The 19,519-nt window shown below is 37.6% G+C and overlaps 1 protein-coding gene across 7 annotated transcripts in view; it reads left to right on the forward strand.

The window, feature by feature from the left end:
* Positions 1 to 19,519, forward strand: part of sbno2b (strawberry notch homolog 2b) — a 63,522-nt gene that overhangs the window by 21,392 nt on the left and 22,611 nt on the right. For 5 of the 7 annotated variants that reach the window (XM_085449284.1, XM_085449283.1, XM_085449287.1 and 2 more), the window contains exon 4: positions 5,887 to 6,010. In XM_085449284.1, the coding sequence (XP_085305410.1) occupies positions 5,887 to 6,010 (124 nt within the window). Of the gene's footprint in view, positions 1 to 4,867; positions 5,336 to 5,886; positions 6,011 to 12,274; positions 12,724 to 19,519 lie in introns of those variants that run through there. The other 2 variants (XM_085449290.1, XM_085449289.1) reach the window with 2 other exon arrangements.

The following is a 19,519-nucleotide window of genomic DNA, read 5'->3' on the forward strand; positions in this document are numbered from 1 at the left end:
GGCACAAGCTGAGAAGTGAATAGCTCACAAGACCCCATTGAGGGAAGAATGTGAATGGACCAGTGCTCTGTTTACACAGATTGATGGACTGGCTGACTGATTCTGCCCCTGCGCAGCAGAAATGATCCTTATAAAGAGTAATAAAAACATCACCTAGATTCTAGTGACAGTTACAGCAGGAGGAAGTTCATTTTAGTATTAGAGCTTACTAAAGCATACATATCATTATAGTAGCTCTGGAGATGAGTTTTATATGAAATGTGGAGCACTTGAGAATATGTGAATTGTCTGTGATTAATCTGTGTGCTTTGGGTTGTAGAAAAACCAAGGCACTTTCTCACCCATTGGGAATATAATAAAATCCAGAACAATAGGAGTGTGTTTGATTTAGGGCTCTGTTTTGGCACATGCTCATCACTGGTGAACAAGCATTTTTGTGTGTGTGTGTGTGTGTGTGTGTGTGTGTGGGTGGGGGGTAAAGGGGGTACTGTAAAGGTTATACGATCACTTGCACCATTACCTACTTTGTATCTTGGCGATTCGTTATTCACTTAACTTAGTGGAAAGTTGCAGTACAGCATGTACTTTGCAAATGAGGCAGAATATTGCAGTGAGTTTTCCTGATAGGGCTTGCTCTCCACCTGCTTGAAGCAGGTTAACAGCTCAGCAATTCTCTGTTCTGTAATATTGTTCAAGCTGGTTGCCAGCAGAGACATTGAGGTACAGGCATAAGCTACTAGCTGCAATAGAATAGCAAGAATCACCCCGCTAATAATGCTGTATTTCTCAGTTTATCATTATCTGGCCTAAACATGTAAACAATTATAAAGACAAGAAAAGGATAAATTAAGAGTTGTGTGTGAGTTCATAGCTTACCAAATAGAAGGCAACAGGTCATTCTCTCAACTTAAATTGATTATATCTACTGTCCAGCTGCAATTTCACAGAACTACTTCACTGTCTCTTAATTTAATCTATTAATTTATTTACTAATGGAACCAGCTACAAACTCACAGCATAGGTTATATGAGCAAAACACTGACCTGTTAAAATTTACCTTTTTATTAACACACAGTGACAGCAGTCTTACCCTGGTATCTTTATTCAGAAGAACCATGTTTTTTGTCACAGCAGGTTGAAATTTTGGAGGTGGCGGTTTGCATTTGCATGTAAAGCTGTGAAATATGAAATGAACATTAGCAAAAACATTATCTTCTCTTGACAGTTTGTTGCACTGTGGTTTTGATATTTACAACTCTGCATGTCCCAGACAATGAAGAAACTTATTTGTCTGTCCCCACCCTATATCCTGCTGTGTTATTTTTAGTCATATTGGTATCAACATCACTGTATCTGGCACTGGCTGAATATTTGTCTTCTCTAGTTATGTGAAGATGGCACATCATCAAGGCTAAAAATCTAATTCATAAATCCAATTTAAAAAGATCCAAACACTGAAAAATATTTCAGCAGTTGCTGCATAGAGATTACATGGTATGTGTTAGCTTATGCAAAAAAATAAAATAAAATACAGTACGAGTTAAATAATCTGTAGAGAATCTTTTCGGAGAGACTGTAATTCAGGTGATATTATAGTTATGATTTACAAATTCAATATGTGTCATATGGCCATCTTAAACTTTCTGTTTTTAATAGAGACACTCCCTAAGTGTGTCTGTGCATATGTTTGTGTGTGTGTACCACAGGCAGATTGTGGGTTGCAACTTCGTCATGATCAGCCCATCCAAACAGCATGAGTGACTGATTGATATATTTATCACAGGAAACCAAAGATGAAAAATAAAAAACATAACAACATAACACTTATAGTGCATACTTGTCCAGCTTTTAAATAATTTGAGTAATACCATTTGTAAATGTTTGAACTCTCAGTTTTTCACGCATCTTCAAAGCCCTGTTTAGGACGTTAAATACTTTAAATAGACTCTTTACTTTGTTTTAGAGTTAAAGTTAGGTTAAGGTGTAGGTTTAGGGTAGGGTTAGAGTGAGAGTTGACAGTTATTCTTGGTGATAGAACCTGGCGGTTTGAGGTTCAGTAATGCATATATCTTAGTCAGTGTCCTCACAAAGATGTGATTAAAGTGCCCTACACACATACTCACATAGCAGGTAGTCATTGTAAGGGAAAAACTGGAAACTGAGAACCAGTTTTAGAATGAAAAACTCCATTTGATTTTTAAACATAAGTAGAAACTAATTTTCTGCTCAGTTAAATATTTTCAAGTGATTTAATTAACAGTTTATTGCAGGAATAATGGTTAGGTCTGCCCACACAGCTGCTTTTCCTGCTTTACACAACATATCAGCAATGTACAGTTAGAACACCACAGCCTCTTCATGTTTTATGGATTCATTCGTGTAGTGAAAGGATTTTTGATATTTACTCCAAAATTAGCTTTGACCTGCTACCTGTCTTCTCTGCATTATTTAGCATCTTTAGCACAGTACTACCTAGAGTCACACTGGAGTGTTTCCCACTGCCATGAGCCAAAGTTCACTGCGGGAGATAAATTTAGAATAGAAATATAGATTAGACTAGAATTGTCCTTTATTGTCCCTTGTTGGAGAAATTTGCGTGTTCCAGCAGCAAAGTGACAGGCAGATGGAGCATGTATACACTATATTAAAGAATATACAATAAAAAAAACAAGAAATAAGAGACTGTATAACATAAGAAAAAAGAATACACTACAGTTATTAAAAATAGCATACTCAGATTCAAAGAAATGTGCTTCCGAGTAGGATCCTTTTTTTTTTTTTTTTTTTTTAAAGCTGTACTTCGTGAGATACTCCTAGGAATCAGAGCAGTTGCATGTCTTTGTTTACTTTGTAATCTTGGGCATCCCGTAGATGTTGATAATGATCTCAGATTTTTCTATGGAAGAAGTCGAAAACACTTTAACATCATTGTAAAGTGCTCATGTTTGCTCACAGTAAACAGTTCATGGCTACTCCTGAATTGGGCAAAATGTGACAAACTTACCTTTATCTACAATCACTTTCAGGTAATCTTAAATGTACATTAAATTCCTGTGTTTATTCACTGTTAGCATAGCTTTAAATATTTATTTATTTATTTATTTTTATTTCAGGATTAATTTCCAAAGTTACTGCAAGTTCCGCACCTCCATAGGAGTTTGCTTTAAGGATGATGCCTTAATCCTGAAGGTGTCAGCACTATAGTGAACCACTTTGAAGCTGAAACACATTCTAATGTTTAAAGTAAAGAGCGTAGAAAATGACTATAGACTTTTGTACAGTCATTGTTTGAAATGCACATCAGGTCTGATCCTTTAAAGACCCTAATTATGAACTTCTCAATAAGTAAGGGGCACAGGATGCCAGGAAGTAATTTATCTGAAAACCTAATAATAAACATAATTCTAGCAAACTTGTAAAATCGCAGTAATTGAAAGACAGTTGAGATAACTGCACACTAGAACAGAAAACCAAGGTGTGCGGAAAAGCAAAGTTATAGATATTATTATCTATGCACAGCTTCAGGCTATGCATGATGAGATAAACAGTAAGTCATTCAGCTACTTTAGCTGAGAGACCCTCACTGGCTTTGTGTTATTGGAAGGCAGCTTATGCTGTCCTGCCAAGACTTCTGTTGTAATAATATCACACTCATATCACTGTTTGCTAAGGGGATTTCCAGTGTGGATGGTTGTTACTATTCGCGGTGTTTTCTGAGAACTAATCATGTTCTTTACCTTTTTTTTCTCATTTATATTTATCGCCATGATTAATCTTGTCTTTTTCCATTGTGTAGGCAAACTACTTGTTCTCACACTAACTCCCCATCTACTTGATTGAGGAAAAATAAGTTTAACAAAGACCTCATTGTTGTCTTGTTTTGTTTTTTTAATTTAACCTACTTATTAGAGGTGGGAATCACCATACATCCCACGATACGATATTATCACAATACTTAACGCACGATACGATATTATTGCAATTTTTAAAAATATTTTGCGATATTCAGATTCTGTACATAAAGGTAAACTTTATCAATATTCATTTTCTCTAATATCAAAGTCTCGCACTCAGTCTTTCTCTCATTTCAGTCAGTTTTATTGTTGACAAACTGAACGGTTTGTATTACAGTCTAGTCCAACTTAACTGAATGCAACCACCTGGTACAATTATAGCTATTCTGCACTATACAATATGAAAACTATGCAGCCCCTTCAGCAACTGAAGAATTTGAAAGTAAATTAAAACAAAATATAATTTTATATTAAATAAAAAAGTTTTAAACTTAATTAAAATAAAACATGTCTTAAATTAAAATAAGTAAACTGTCATGTTTATTGCTGCCAAAAAACGTTAAACACATTTGGACAGTGAAGGAATGTCAGGATTCTTTCTCAGAAAAAGGATCAACATGCTCTGAAGTCAGAGCACAAAAACCCTTTTGTAACAAAATATCGATTTCTGCTGTCCCTGTATCGATACATTATTAGCGAACAAAATATCACGATACTACACAGTATCGATTTTTTCCCCCACCCCTACTACTTATCAGCCAGACGCCCCTTTCATCCGCAAAAATTCAAACGAAAAATCGATGGCTGCATAAGTAACCAAGTGAGAGAATTGGTTATATAAAACAATAACCAAGATAAAGATAACATATTCTCAGCAAATACTGAATGTGTGACCACGTACAATCTCAAATATTGAATATTTGGCAACATGTCATTTTGTTGTTCATTAATAAATGAACAATTTTCAGCTATTTATTAATAAGTGACTTTATGTATATATATATATATATGTATATATTGTACTATTCTTAGTTAGCGTATTGTCTGTCTTGTTAATGTTTGTTTATAATGGAGCACTGTAACAAAAAAATAATTCCCCCAGGGATCAATAAAGTATTTTGATTCTGATTCTGATTGAAATCAGAGGAACCATGTTTCCATAGTTTGGTTTCCTTACACTGGATTAGGACTGCCCTTTCATCCCCTTGATGTATTTTGACCTTAAATCAATCAGGCCTGCTGATCTAATCCTTTGAATAGATTTGGACGTTTCCAATCCTTCAGTTCTGAGCCCTGGAACATGATTGGGTGAGACGAATATGGGATGGTCCTTTTATAGTTCCACCTTTACAAGGGTTTAGTTTTGCTTTCATTTTGACTGTGCTTTTACCACTCATAGACAAGTAAGCTTGTTGCGTTATGATGACTTGTACTCAGGAAGAAACTGAAAATATCGCAGGAGTTCTATTGGACAGTTTCAGATATTAGCACAGTAGACAAAGTGAAGGTTGTTATTCGGGAGAAATGGATCTTTGAAACGGGTAGGAGCTGCTCTTATTCTCTGTACTTAGACTTTCTGTTGATAGCTCTCGCTTACCCTCTGGGTTTTTCTAATCTTGTCTATCTCTGCCTGTCTGTCCTGAGATACATGTTTAGCTTGTTTCTTTTAATCCCTGGTGCCTGTTTTTTGTTATTATTTATTTACTAAGACAAAGATTTCAAGAGTTACAAGAGACTAGATTGGGCTTGAAAATGCCATAAGGGAACAAACTGAAAGTGTTCCGCCTTCACCTGTTAGGCGTGTGTGGAATTTTAAAAAAATGTTTTGTAACACAGTATTATAACTTTAGACCATTAACTTTTAGTTAGACAATACTAAATAACAAACAGCACCCGGCACGCTTGTCTTGGAGTACTTTGGTGTACTACTTAAATGTCAGCTTCACATGTCTGCTACTTACTGTACAGGTATAAAAGCCTGTGAACTTTGGCAGCTTTAAGGTGTTTGTAGCTGAATGAGTATAAACCTTGTTATTATTTGAAAAAGCTATGTGTAACAGTTAAACAGACTAAACTTTGTCTTTCTTTCTAGGCAGTACCACTTAAACGGCAGAGCTTTCACCAACATTCCAGATATGCCAGTGGATATATACCCGGGAATCTCTGACATGGACTTTCCCGGCCTCAACTTCTCTAGGAATGGAGAGTTTACCCAGGTTGGTTTTTATTTAGCACTTGTACATGCTGACCTACAGATGGTCTCACCGGAACAGTTTTTATTTCACAAGTCTTTGGAAATCTACTGAAGAAAGGGTGGACATTTTTTCCAAAAGATGTTCCCTCATTTGCTGGATTTGTGATGATATTGGAATGGCTTCAAGAATCGGGATGAAGATAGTCTTATAAATACAGAAAGATGTATTTGTCTTGCAGTTTTGTTTTGAGTTTTTTCGTTTATTTGTTTTGTCTACCACTCTCATTTACTTGCTCATCATAGGGAAGGATAATACCTCCCACTCACCCCTTTCATCTTGCCTTTCATGTGTATTAAGTTGAGCCTTAATTTACCGTAGAGAAACCTTATTAAAGCCTGATGTTGTCTAGACGACTGCAGCAGCACCTGCCCAATTCCTGTCAAGGCATGTCATTAATAGGAAGCTATAATTGTGTGATCCTCTCTTCTATGGTTTTATGCCTTTAGAAGTCGGCGTTTTAGTCATGCTTCAAATCATTTTACAAATATTAAGCATCTTAGAAAGTCCTGGAAGTTTTTTCAGCTACTGTGAATTATTTCAGTGCCTGTGAGACTATGCTTAACTTGGACATTCATTCAAAAATGGGAAATACTTAAACAGGGGCATTGAAGACACAGACTTCTACCCATACCCATTACTTTGCATCATTTGCATTTTTTATTTCTAAGTACTTTTGTGTCCATTCAGCCAGTACTTTATAGCTAGTATTGTATGAACAGGAGCCATTGTAATTGCACAGACCAGTGAATTTCTAATCTGAATCCATTTTGAGTTTATGAGTGTCATTATGGAACCACATTAAAACACAATATGCTATGATGATGAGTTTTAAAGAAGAGAGCCACTAACTAGAGAAGGCGTAGCTGTCCGGGCTTTCCTTAGTCCAGCATAAAGCCAAAGCAGCCACAGTGGTGGCTCAAGATAAGGGATCCTTGCTTTGCATATGCATTTTTTCTATAACATATTTCCTCATTATGTTCCTACGAGGCAACTCTTTAAACAGTAGTTCTAATAAAAATGTAGAAAATGCAGATTGTAAAAAATAATAATGTTTTTCAATCCTGGTGCATGAAATACACTTCTGGACATGACTATAATTAATTGGACAAATCTATCTTTAGTCAGAAGAGATGCTGGAACAGCTCCTTGCCGTAGCAAATTGACAGCATAGCCTGGCCAGTGAACAATGTATTGTCTGTAGATAAAAGCATGCATTTACATTCTATGATAAAGAAATCATAGAATAAAAAAATTCTAATAACAAGTTCTCATATAGTTTTTGCTCAGATGTTTTGCATCAACCAGAAGAACTAAAAGATCTTAAATACATTTAATGAACGTGCACATTATAGGTACGTTATGCCAAAGCTGCAAGGATAATTCAGAGTTTTTTGTTGTTGATATCCAGTTTCCAGACACATCATTTGTAGTCCATCATTACTAGCAGTTTCAAATGAAGCACAAGCAGACACAGAATCTACACGCAAGAGTTTCACTTCATGTTTGGCTCCAGATGTTTGAATGAGTCTAATAATTCTCTCTTTAAAAAAAAAAGAAAAAAAAAAGGCAAGGTTTTATTGGTTTGTAAGACTGGTGGGAGGGGTTTAAAATCAAAAGCTACACATGTCATATATTATACAAAAGAAAGTTACGTGTCATGCGCGTGTATTGTAGTGCTTACATGGATTGTGTGATTCATGTGGGGTTTCCCTAGTTTTCCAAATGCATGTTTTAGCCTGTCTGGATTGAGCTTTCTTCTGTAAAGTAATCATACAGGGCTCCTGAGTGTATGACACAGATGTCTAATTATCTGTAGGTACATAATTAGAAAACAGTTGTTGTGAGATTTAGTTTAGATTACCTCTTTTCACAAGCAGTAAGTAGTGGAGATTTGTTTTCGTGGTGTCAAAAATATGTGATGTTAAAATGCTTGCTTGTGCCTGTTTGCGGCAGCGAGATCTTTTGTGCTTATATTGTGCTTTCTCAGCTCTTCTTTCTGGTTTTAGACACTCCCTGCCATGTGAGGCATGGGGGAGAAAATGTAAGTCATGGGGTCATCATGACTAATCTGCCAACTCACACTCAGCTCACTTCATCCTCCATTTCATTCCCCCATTCCGTGGTGATCCTGCCATGTTTTTCCTGTGTCCATCCACAATCAGAAAGCAGAATTTCTTGTTTTTTCCCCCCCACTGTTGATTCATGACAATACAGAAAACATTTAGGCATATTTGACTAGGCAGAGTTTTTGATGGGATCGTTTGGTTTTGTCAAGTGACTGCCGTGTTTACCTCAGCAATTTCTTTGTTTCAGTTACAGCTGTAGGGTCATTAGGAAAATCTCTTTTGGTTTGCTGTCTTCCCACAATGTTACAGTTTGTTTATGCAGCTAACCAGCATATGACCAGGAAGTGTAACTCTGGATTGCTGTAATTCTGAAAACAGTTGATTATTTGTGTTAGAATCAGTAGACTTCCTGTTTATATTCCCGTTAATATTATTTTTATATGACTTTTCTCGAAGTTACTAATAAATAAAATGGACATGTGGCCACTGTATTGTGATCAGGATAAGGTTGTTGAAACATCATAACCAATGCACACAATGCACATCATAAGTAATTAGGACATATTAAATGTGAGAGATTTAAACAATGGCTGAATAAAATTACCTACACGTTATATGAACTGAAGCTTTGCCAATATGTGCTGTCTTTCGCTGGAAACTTCCCCCAGAAATAACAGTTGGCATAAAATACCTTTTCTGGGAGTTATAGTACCACCAAGAAGCTATAAACTAAGGCATTACCAAAACAGTCAGCTTGGACACAGTAAAACTGTGATAAACAGTGGAAAAACCATATTGAGGCTAACTTGTATTTACTGGTTTTTATTAACCTCAAGAATTTTAATGCCATTTTTCTTTAGTAGATTCAAACTAGCAACATATTTCCATTCTGCTGACTCTGCTCACTGTAATTAGAAAAAAAAGAGAGCTGCTACTTTGACAAAAACGCAACTGCGTTTTGAAAGAAAGCTATACCCTTTGTCACAGTGATACATGCATACCTACCAAGCCCAAGTTTTGTAATCTGTGGACCTTAAACACGTGAGTCTATGTGACAAAAGTCACAATGACAACAAGATTTACTGGAAGACAATAAAGACAAAACTAACCACTCTGGCTAACCTCAAGGAGTGCACATCACGTCAGAAGCAGACCATACTATCATACATACTATATCCTCTATATATACAGTATACCTACTGTATGTGCACATGTACACACATTGGAGCACATTTAGGCACACTCCTGGTCTTAGTCTCTTACTACATACTCTTGTTCTGTCTCTCCGTGTAATTGCTCTCACGTTTACACTCATAATACTGCCAAGTACATTTCTAGGAAGTGTGCATTTGCATTGAGTCTTCTTAGTTTTGCTTTTTGTAGAACTGAAAATTTCTTATTGCTAAATAAGTCACACTCAAAATTCCAAACGTGAGTAAGTCTTTAGCCAGCTGTTGGCAATTACCTGTAGAAAGATCATTGTCTTTGTCTAAGGTGATATAAACACACTAGATATGAGGTTGAAATGTGATAACATCAAAATATCTATATGGGCAGGCAAAGAAAAGAGAAAAGCAAAGAGAAAGATCCTGTTTAGTCTAAGACCCAGCTGAAAAAATGTTAAGGCCCCTTGGTTCCTGAAAGGCATGCTTTTTTTTAACCTGTGCAACTCTGCAGACCATGAACTAGATCATAACTAAGCTCATATTTTTGCACACAGGTGTAGTTTAAACCTCTCTGTTGCATTTAAGACTCTCATTTTGTAAATTAAAAAGTGTTTGCAATGCATACAGAAATACCCAGCTAATAGAATTATTTTCATTTGTTTTAAAATATTTGGTGAATTTGGTGAATTTGAAAGTTCTCAGGGTGTTTTTGTTGTTTTTCTTGGAGGGGGGGGGGGTTGGAATATGGTGTGCGGTAAGAGGACGAACTGGTTTGTCTTGACTTTCTTTTTTTCTGTGGCAAACCTGTCATGATATAAATCAGTTGGTATTTCTCGGTTACTTCCTTATAAGACACTCCAGCACAGTCATTTGACTGGCCTAGTTTCCGAAGGAGGAGGTCAAAGGTGTTAATTTAAAGGGTTGTTAATAGGTGCACTGTTTTCCGTGAGGACTGTGTGCCTTAATATTAGGTTCGGATAGTTTAACTTCTACTCTCATTTGTTTAGGAACTGAGTATTTCTTAACAAAAAATAATTATTGCAATAGTCAGGTTTTGACTTGCACCCGTGTCTACCTTGCAAGTTAGAGATGATATCATCACAGTGAATGGAAAAATACAATTGTTGGTCCTGTTTGATAAGGGTCATCAAATGTGACAAAGGATTCAAATGATTCAAAGTCATTGAGGGCTAGAATCAAAATCAGATTTGGAAATCAAACCAGCTTTGCTTGTTTGTGGTCTCAGTTAGCCCCATTTCAGGTAGCTTCACATTGCCACTTAGCTTTTGTAGATCACTGAAAGCAGCTGTGCGCATATGACAATAAGACTATATCCTGATGTTTTGTATGTAAAGTCAGGAATGCATTCATTTGTGTATTTGAAAGGGTCAGCATAAGACTTACAGGTGACTATCGACATATTTTTGGATTATGTTATTAAACGGCACTTGTTCATACAAGTCATTTAAATGCAAAGTTGACATTCACCAAGAAGACATAGCTTCTTGTAAACCTTTTATGAGCATGATATGTTTATAGGGTATGTAAACTGTTTAGCTTTATGGGTTAACATTACATCATTAAGCTGTGATACATAGAAGGCTTTGATATTGGCTTGATATTGCCACAACAGTAATATAACTGTTTCATGACTATGTACTTGATCCCGACTGCAAGAGTACAATTTGGAAACTGTAGTTATATAACCCAAACTATTAGTTAATGTCAAGTTGTCATAAAAATGACATTTTTAACTGAGTGACACTTGATGACAGCAGTGATAAACGTTTGAAAAGATTCCACGTTTATGATGGTGTACTTCCCTTTCAAATAAAGTGGTACTTCTTTTGGTTGTGAAGCAGCAAGGTGTGTTTAGGAGTTCGAAAGAAGTACATCAATGATTAATTTCTCCCCAGTGGCCTTCCATGTGAAACGAAACACACGCACACACCCAGACTCACATACATACACAAATTATTCAGAGGATTCCCAGTCATACAATGATGACACCATGGACAGGCGCCACTCTGTCTCTGAGAGCCTGACTCCCCTTCAATTCAGTGAAGATGGACATTACAGTACCTCTCCATGCTTGATATCATGTATTCCTGGAAGCTGGGTGTACAAATAGGCCCCCCGTGTTTCACATAAATCACATTATTTCTCTTTTTAAATACCACAATGTTTTCCTTTATGATGGACAGTTGGACAGTTAACATTGCTCTTGTTTTAGAAAAACTGGCACGTTGCTGCCTTTGATAAGCAGTCAGATTCCCAGAATATTGTTGTTTTTTTTTGTTGTTTGCATTTTACAATCACACCCATAGTTCCAGTAAGCAGTAATAACTTTTTATGAATAGGTGTGCAGATAGGCTAATCTTTGAAAGACCCCGTGAGATTGAAAACACGCACTTTTAACAATCTCGGCTGTTTTTTCTTTTTTTCATAAAATCTCTTTAATGGTTGTAGAAGAAGCTCTCTTGATCGAAAACTATATCCTATTCTGTGCTGTTATATCTGAAAAAAGGTGTCCTGTCATACCTGACACACCCTTCCCAGAAAGCTTATTTGACAACTTGTTGCATCTGCCTTTGTTAGCTTTTGTGTGTATTAATATTTACCTTATATTAATCAGCATTTATTAAAAGAATAGTGACTGGCCTAAAAATGAATCTTTCTAGATAAAGAGTCACAAAAAAAGAGTATGAAGTAAGACAGCAAGCCAGGCAGGGATTTGGCCTCTAAATATAATAATGATTAAATAGTGGCCGAGTCCCATTAAACATAGCAGTAAGCAGCAGTGTGTGAGGAGAGGCCAGGTCCAGAGCGCAATACTGTTTACACTACAAATGCGGTTGAGTTACACCATGTACAGTAAAATGGGCCCTACTGCCAGTAACTCTAGTCACTTACCAACAAAAGCATCATTTCCTGAAAGCTCCTCCCCTCCTCCCTCCCTCTTCTCCCCACCTCTCCCCTCCCCTCCTCCTCTGTTCTCACTCGCTCTCCAACCACCTTTTTGAGCTCAGAGGAACTAGTCCACAATCACTATGACTAAACCCCTTATGCAAATACCTGACAGTCCTGGTGAAGCAGGAAGTATGTTTTAGAGTTGCTTGTATCTCTGTTTGTGAGAGGTTGTAGGTGTGAGCTCATTGCCCACAGCAGATCTGTGGTAGAGGCAGATGTGTGCTCTGAACCATAGAGGAACTGTGAAGGGGCTAGTGAGAGTCCTGTGCTGGGTGGGAGCGCACCAGCTGTAAAGTGATTACCAACACTTTGATCAACACATGGAAGAGACTGTCCAGTTCAGGGATTCAAGGTGAAGCAGGAGCGTATGTGTGTGTGTATTTTACTCCCCCAAACTGCAGCTGTTGGATCCATGTCTCTCATGCAGTTCTGGACTAAATTTTATGCTCAGCTGGGAAAACCGCTACCAAAGGTACTGTTTGCATCTTGTTGTCATATATTTTAAGTTGAATGAAGAGTGTTGATTTAAGCACTCGCCGTTTTTATTTTCTAATGTCACGATCAGCCCTTGAATACTATGAATAGAAAAGCCTCGTGACTAACTGTAGGCTGTTATTGTGAAGAGTTTTTATTGTCCCTGTCATGGAACTTGATAACAGTTCATTACCCAGCCATCGTTGTATTTTTAATTTCAACTTCCTTGAATTAATTTTATAAACGCTTCCTTTAAACACAGCGCTGAAGGAGACAGGCCTATGTTGTTTCTTTTATTGTAGTATAGGGTTTTTTATATGGGCTTGGCCTTCTTTGGATTTGATCTGTTTGTAAAGTAACTGTATTGAGACACTTCTGACAGCTGACAAATTCGTACTATATTAAGATGTATTTTAAAAACTTCTTAAATTAGTTTGTAGTAGCGCTTACAAATGCTTGTTTCCTGAACAAGATTGAGATATGTCTCTGATTATGCCCTACACCAAGACTGAAATTGGTGTAGAGCACGAATATGATTAATTCTATTGAAAGAAAGAAGGTTACCTCATCTTTGTTCATTATATCTTTAAGCTTTTTGCTTCCCTATTTAACTGTCTTAGAGTAAATGATTATGAAAGATGGTCTGTTAGTTTTTAGATCAGTTTATGAATATTTTTTGCCGACAGACCAGTCTGCCAGCCAATCATCTGCTGCACACGGCCACAAACTCTGACAAATTATTATGTGCCACACTCCACGCTGTCTACCACTAAGTGCTAGAACCTGATATCTTGTCAGGCTAAATGGCAGTCTTGCCGGTTTTGTGGATGACTATTAAATTTGGCCATTGTTGTGCTGGATTGTAAATAGACCATCATTATTTTTTGAATTATGATTCATTAGACTGCACGGTGTCAGTGAAAATGTGGCAAATTTAATGACTTGATTTGGGGAAAGGCTTGCTGAGCCCATTACCAGTAAATTTCTGATGAAGTCAGTTGGCTAATCCCATGTCAGCATTTCTTCTTTCAGCAAAAATTGAAAAAGGGTCCAGTCATGAGTTCCAAGGAATTTACACATTTTAATCATATTAAAAAAGAGAAAAAAACATCATGCATGGATATTATCAGTGCATGAAAAAATCTTAGGCACACAGTATTTAATCATCTTTCTAACACAAAAGTCAGCTGCACATCTGCACATTATTTGCTGTGGCCTTCCCTCCAATACACAGTGACCATTTAGAGAGTCAGAGTTTAGCATACTAAAGTGTGGCCACCTGTTTGATCAAATTCAAACTTGAACGCATGGAGAAATCTGTAGTAAAAGTTTATCCAAACCTAGAACCTCTTGTTCTAGAGCTTGTTTCTTATTTAAGGTACTAATTACTGTTACATTGCAAGACTGTGAACCTGTCATTTAAGGTGCAGGGAAGCCTCTCGGTGGGCACATGTTGTCAGTTTCCTGGTATTACGTTCAACCTCAAGTGTGACCCCAGGCGTGTACTTGACGGGAAGTGAATAAACAATGATGGTGAGATTAAGTGAGTGCTTCGGGGAGTGTGTGTGTGTGTGTGTGTGTGTGTGTGTGTGTGTGTGTGTGTGTGTGTGGGGAGGGGGGTACTGGGTCACTGATAAAAGAAGACAAAGGTTGGTTGCAAAATGTGCAGTTTTCTTAGGCTGCAGGTTGGTGCCTCGCTTCACATGCATGCTGTCTTTTTGTATGTAGCAGTGCATAAATGGGTTTGATTGAAAGCAGCATTATATCAAAAAAATATCACATTTCACTGCCAGTTGTAATCGCAGTATTTTAGAGTGGTGCTAGGTGAACAGACAACTTAACCAGGGGACATTCAAGCTAATTATTTCTGGCTAGTAATGTTTCTACTACGACACAGGATACAAGATTGAAAAACTACGACAGCATACGGAAAGGAAGACAGCCGTTAGAACAACATGACTGTCAGCGTAGTAATACTAAAATGAGAAAACTCAGCACATTATTTTTTAGAGTCCTAAAACTGTGTCGCCAAAATGAAGTTACCGGTAATAGTATTTTTTTTATGAAACACAATTAAATAGAATAGACTAATGAACATGTATAACTGTTTTGTGATCATTCGTTCCATTCAAGAGCTTTTGCATTTCCCGGACCGTTTGCCTGTTAGAGCAAGGCATAATTAAAAGTCCTCTGGTACAAACTTGAATAAAATACTATGTTATTAAACTTAATGTGAGAAACTTGTTTCAAACATATTTGGAAACTCTTTTAACTTTTTGTAAAATGCCCCACTGGGGCATGCTTATTACGAGGCTAGTTTAGGATTTATTATCAGGTTATTGTATTATAGCAGCACTGTTATATCATAGAAAGGATTCGGTTTCTTGGCATTGTGGACCTGTCTACCCTTGATCTTGTCTGTTGGCTGTTATTGTCTGAACTAACAGTAAGTAAATCAGAGATGGTTAGGCGATGGCTGAGATACTCTTTTTACATGCTCTGGAATATTGTTAGAATACGGTTGATATAGAAGTGCTGGGTCAGTTTCTTTTAAATAAATAAAGGCATTTGAACAGCACCATAAGTTTTTAATTGTTTTGGCTTCATGTAGGATGAAAATTGCTAAGGGTTTCTGTGTCCCTTAGCAGATGTGTTAAGTGTGAAAGTGACATATTGGACATATTGTTTTATAGAAAGTTCTGATTTCGTTGGATAGCCAGGAGAAAAAGTGTTGCAGGTGTTCCTTGATCGGGAACAAAATCAAAGTCCGTACCTTACAGGCTCATTGTGCACAAGGTACTCAACTGACAAAAGGTGTCAAAGTGTGGGTGTGTGTCATGTACAAGATGAGAGGAAGGTTATTTACATTTTTGATTTCATACATCTGCAGACTTCCTTTCTTCTTAAGAGAAAAACTTTTCCTAGACTATGCTTTGAATATTAGCTTAGGCTATACTTTATAATACCAATAATATTTTACCTTTTAAAGCAGTAACTTACCATATGCATCTAGTATAGATTATTCCCCTATAACAAGTTTTAAAACAATTTTAAATCCTCTCTATTTTGAATGCGACTGTTTCAAATCAGAGGATTTACCTCTGTTGCAAGTGCTTCGTGGTATGCTGTGTTGAAATTTCTGTCATCTTGCGTCAACACTCCCCTTACATCCACTTTTCTCAGCTCTGAGCACGCAGGCCCACATAGAACACAAAAACAGACACACAGTGTGATTCTGAGTGAGTCACTTTAATGTGCGTTTTTTCACCGGTTTTTGTTTTTTTTGTCTCACAAACATGTTCAGAATCTTGTCTTGCTTTGAGTTGCATAGTGTTGTACAAACGTTTCATTTCTTATCTATGAACCCTTACAATCAACAATGTAGCTCGCTGGTCTCATATTCGTGCTGCAGCATGACAGCAAGCCCAAGCATGTAGCCGCGATCATGACGATCTGTCTTCAGTGACCTGAATAATAAGGAGTCCCTGCAGCATATTGTGCCCCCCATAGATCCCTGATCTCAACATTATAGAGTCCGTCTTAGACAAAGAGTTAGTGGACTCTTAGATGGCTTTAATCTACAGAAGAATTGTAGAAAGATGTTTAGAAAATGTACTGAGAAGAGTAGCCTCTGTAAATACTATTGACCCCACCCCCTTTTCCCTATTTTTTTTTTCTTTGACTACAATTTGCTTTGTGTCAGCTCACCCTCTGTAGATGACTTCCTGTCTTCTCATTCTTATCTTTAACTACTTTGCCTTTACTTGATTTTATTGCTAGGAAAGTAATTAGTTTTTTAGATCAACTGGTTTTGCTAAAATTTACCCCTTTTAGTTTCTAGTACCCAGCTCCGTGTGAACCTTAGGCTCCCCTACAGGCAGAAGAACCGTCCAGCTGGGGACACTAGACACGGCATCCTTTTATTTTCCAGAACACATGAAAACACTAGGGTTGTAAGTAACAAGCTGGCTTTCTTGAGTCAGACTTTGCACAACATGAAGGCCTGCCTGTCAGGAGGTATTTGGACTGAATATACCCCTTTGATTAGCATAGGTTAGTCTGGTGCAGATTAGACCAGACTGTCTGCTGGCTAAACAAGGAAACAATCGCCCTGACCTTTAACCTTTAAAAAGGAATATAGAACAGAAATAGCTGATTACTAATCAGACTTTTCACCCTAAAATAGAAAATGTACTAAGTTCTGTCAGAGAAAGTCCACTGGGTTAGGTTTTCTTTATTAGCACTGATTAATGAAATGTGGTCAAAGGTCGACTTCCACTTAGGGAGGATCCTGAGGAGAGCTCTTTGTGAGCTGCGAAGCTGCTGAACTTGAATGCATTTTGTTGACAGTGGCTGACATTTAAAAGTGTTTGAATATATTTTCTTTGGTTGGGAGGTTGTGTGACTAAAGGGTCTTATAGACCAGAACAGATGTAAAACTTTCCATGTGTACAGAAATAAAGTGGCTTTTTGACAAATTGGCTCCTTGATCAAAGCTCTGTTTCTGGTTAAGCTGATTTATGTCTGCATGTCAAAAGACAGAACCTTCTGTCCACAAATTCATTTAATGCTAAAAATCAAAGAAGCCCTTTTTCAACAGCAAGTTAATCAAAGAACTTGATTTTTTTTTAAGGTCAGCACCAGCCTTAAGCTGTATGGGGTCAAGGAAAAGGAAAAGCTTACAGCCGTGCTATTAAAGTCACAGTCCGGTAGATATGTCAGGGCCGTCTGACATGCAGACAGTTTGGCATAACATAATCCACAGAGAATGAGAGACACCAGTAGTGGCTTTTCAGTTACTGGCCCCAGACCCACATCTTAAGAAGGCACACAAACATCATCAGTCAGGTTCTGTTGACTGCATGGATAAGGTCAACAGCTGACCCCAGTGAGATCAGTCTCGGGTTGTTCCAGTCAGCTGATCATAGGGGTGCTGTGGATTATATGAAAACTCTATCCCATCACTGCATCCACATAAACAGACCACACAATCTGACAGATAAGATTTCAGTACACCTACTTGGCTTGTTGACAGGGTCATGCTGGCTTACACAGTCATTTTACACTACTGACATTACCAAGAACTTGGCATTTTATTAGCTTTTACAACTATCAGTCTCCAGAGTGTGGTGTGACTCTCACACGTCTAACCCTCCCACTACTACTGTTACTAATATTGGTACACCAGTATTTTCATGATCTTAAAGCATTCTGTAGGATATTAAGACAGGGCTGAAAAGGGGCTGTGCTTAATCCAGAGACAGTTGAGCTTGAGCTACATCCATATCAATCAGTCATGTGTTGGATTACACAGACAATCTTCTTGCAGCTGAGTTTTTGCTGGAAAACAAAACTAAACATTGAAGAGATGCCCAAAGGGGCAGAGAGACAAAGTTGCCGGGGATGAGAAACAAGGGGGATGGACATTTAGAGCTTGGGATAGTGAATAAGCAGGAGATGACAGAAATGTAGGTTGTGTTCGTGAGGTTATTTGAGGTGTGCATGTGTGTTTGTGTACATGTGTGGGTGTGTAGGGTAAGTGGGAGGCCAGGGTGACTTGTTTCCTGGCCTTGGAAAATTTAGCCAAGCTGGCAGTGTGTAGGAGGGGAAAGCCCTGGGCCTGGCCTGGCTGAGGCTTCAGCGTGGCCTTGTATTGAGAGGTTATTGAGTTTAGCAGGACGTGGCCTGGGACAGTATACAGTAGCTCTTACGTTAAGGTTGTGTTTTGGTAGCGGGGTAAAGCTGTGGTAGTATTACATTACTAAATGCAGATGATTAATTTTTTCAATAAATTACTGCTTTTACTAGCTTGAAATCGGTAATAATATTTTTCCTTTTTATTGCACTATTGTCGGGATATCAACTGTTGTCAGCACTTCCCGCATGCCAAAGAAAACACCAGTGAAAAGAGACAGCTGACAACACCCTGTGTGTCACGGGAGGTATGTGGCTGTCCTTGGATAACATTAGACTTAGTAATGAAAACAACAACAAAACAGAGGAACTCAATTCAAAACTAAAATTCAGGAATTCAAAACTAAAAAGGAAAATAAACAAATAAAAATAGACACCTTGTGTAAAAACGGTTTACGATGTCATGACTGGAAATACTGGCAGCATCCTTTAAAATATTATTTTAATGATGTGTTTGAGAAGGGTTTGTGTCTGATAATCCTTAGTATTCCAAAAGGGCGTTTTCATTTAAAAGGAAGAGAAATATTTGTAAACTGATGTGCTTATAAAGCTAAGTAAAAGACAGGGCTGCTAGAGTCCTCTGTATGACACTGCATGAGTTTATCATCAGGGCTAATTATTGACAGTGTGGTCATTATATTAGAAACGGCTGTTCCTTCCTTCTGTCATGGCAACTGCAGTGTGTGTGTGTGTGTGTGAAGGACAGATAAATACTTCTCCTTACCGTAATATGTTGGCTAATATTTATTCTAGCCTAAATTTTGTTTTCACATCTTACGATTATGGACTCACTGGGATTTTTTTGTAAGGGCTGGCGATTGTGTGAAACTGTTTAAGGTTACTCGTCATGCAATAAATGCATCAACTTTAGCAGATTAGGGAAATAAAGAAGCTAAGCTGCTGGTGGGCGGTTATGTTTAGAAGTGTATTTTTCCAGTTCTGATTCTTAGAGCTGATAACCACCATCTTCAACCACAAACACCAACTTCTACTGCTCTGCAGGCATCTCGTGTGCTGGAAAGGCTCTTTGAGGTTGTTTTTCACTGCCATGTGCCTACATTAATCATCAACAGACAGATAACTGTTATTATCCAGATACT

This window comes from Copadichromis virginalis, linkage group LG23, assembly GCF_057382275.1.
Source record: "Copadichromis virginalis isolate Kocher_CV1m ecotype Utaka linkage group LG23, C_Virginalis_male_GT1.1, whole genome shotgun sequence".
Lineage (NCBI taxonomy): Eukaryota > Metazoa > Chordata > Actinopteri > Cichliformes > Cichlidae > Copadichromis > Copadichromis virginalis.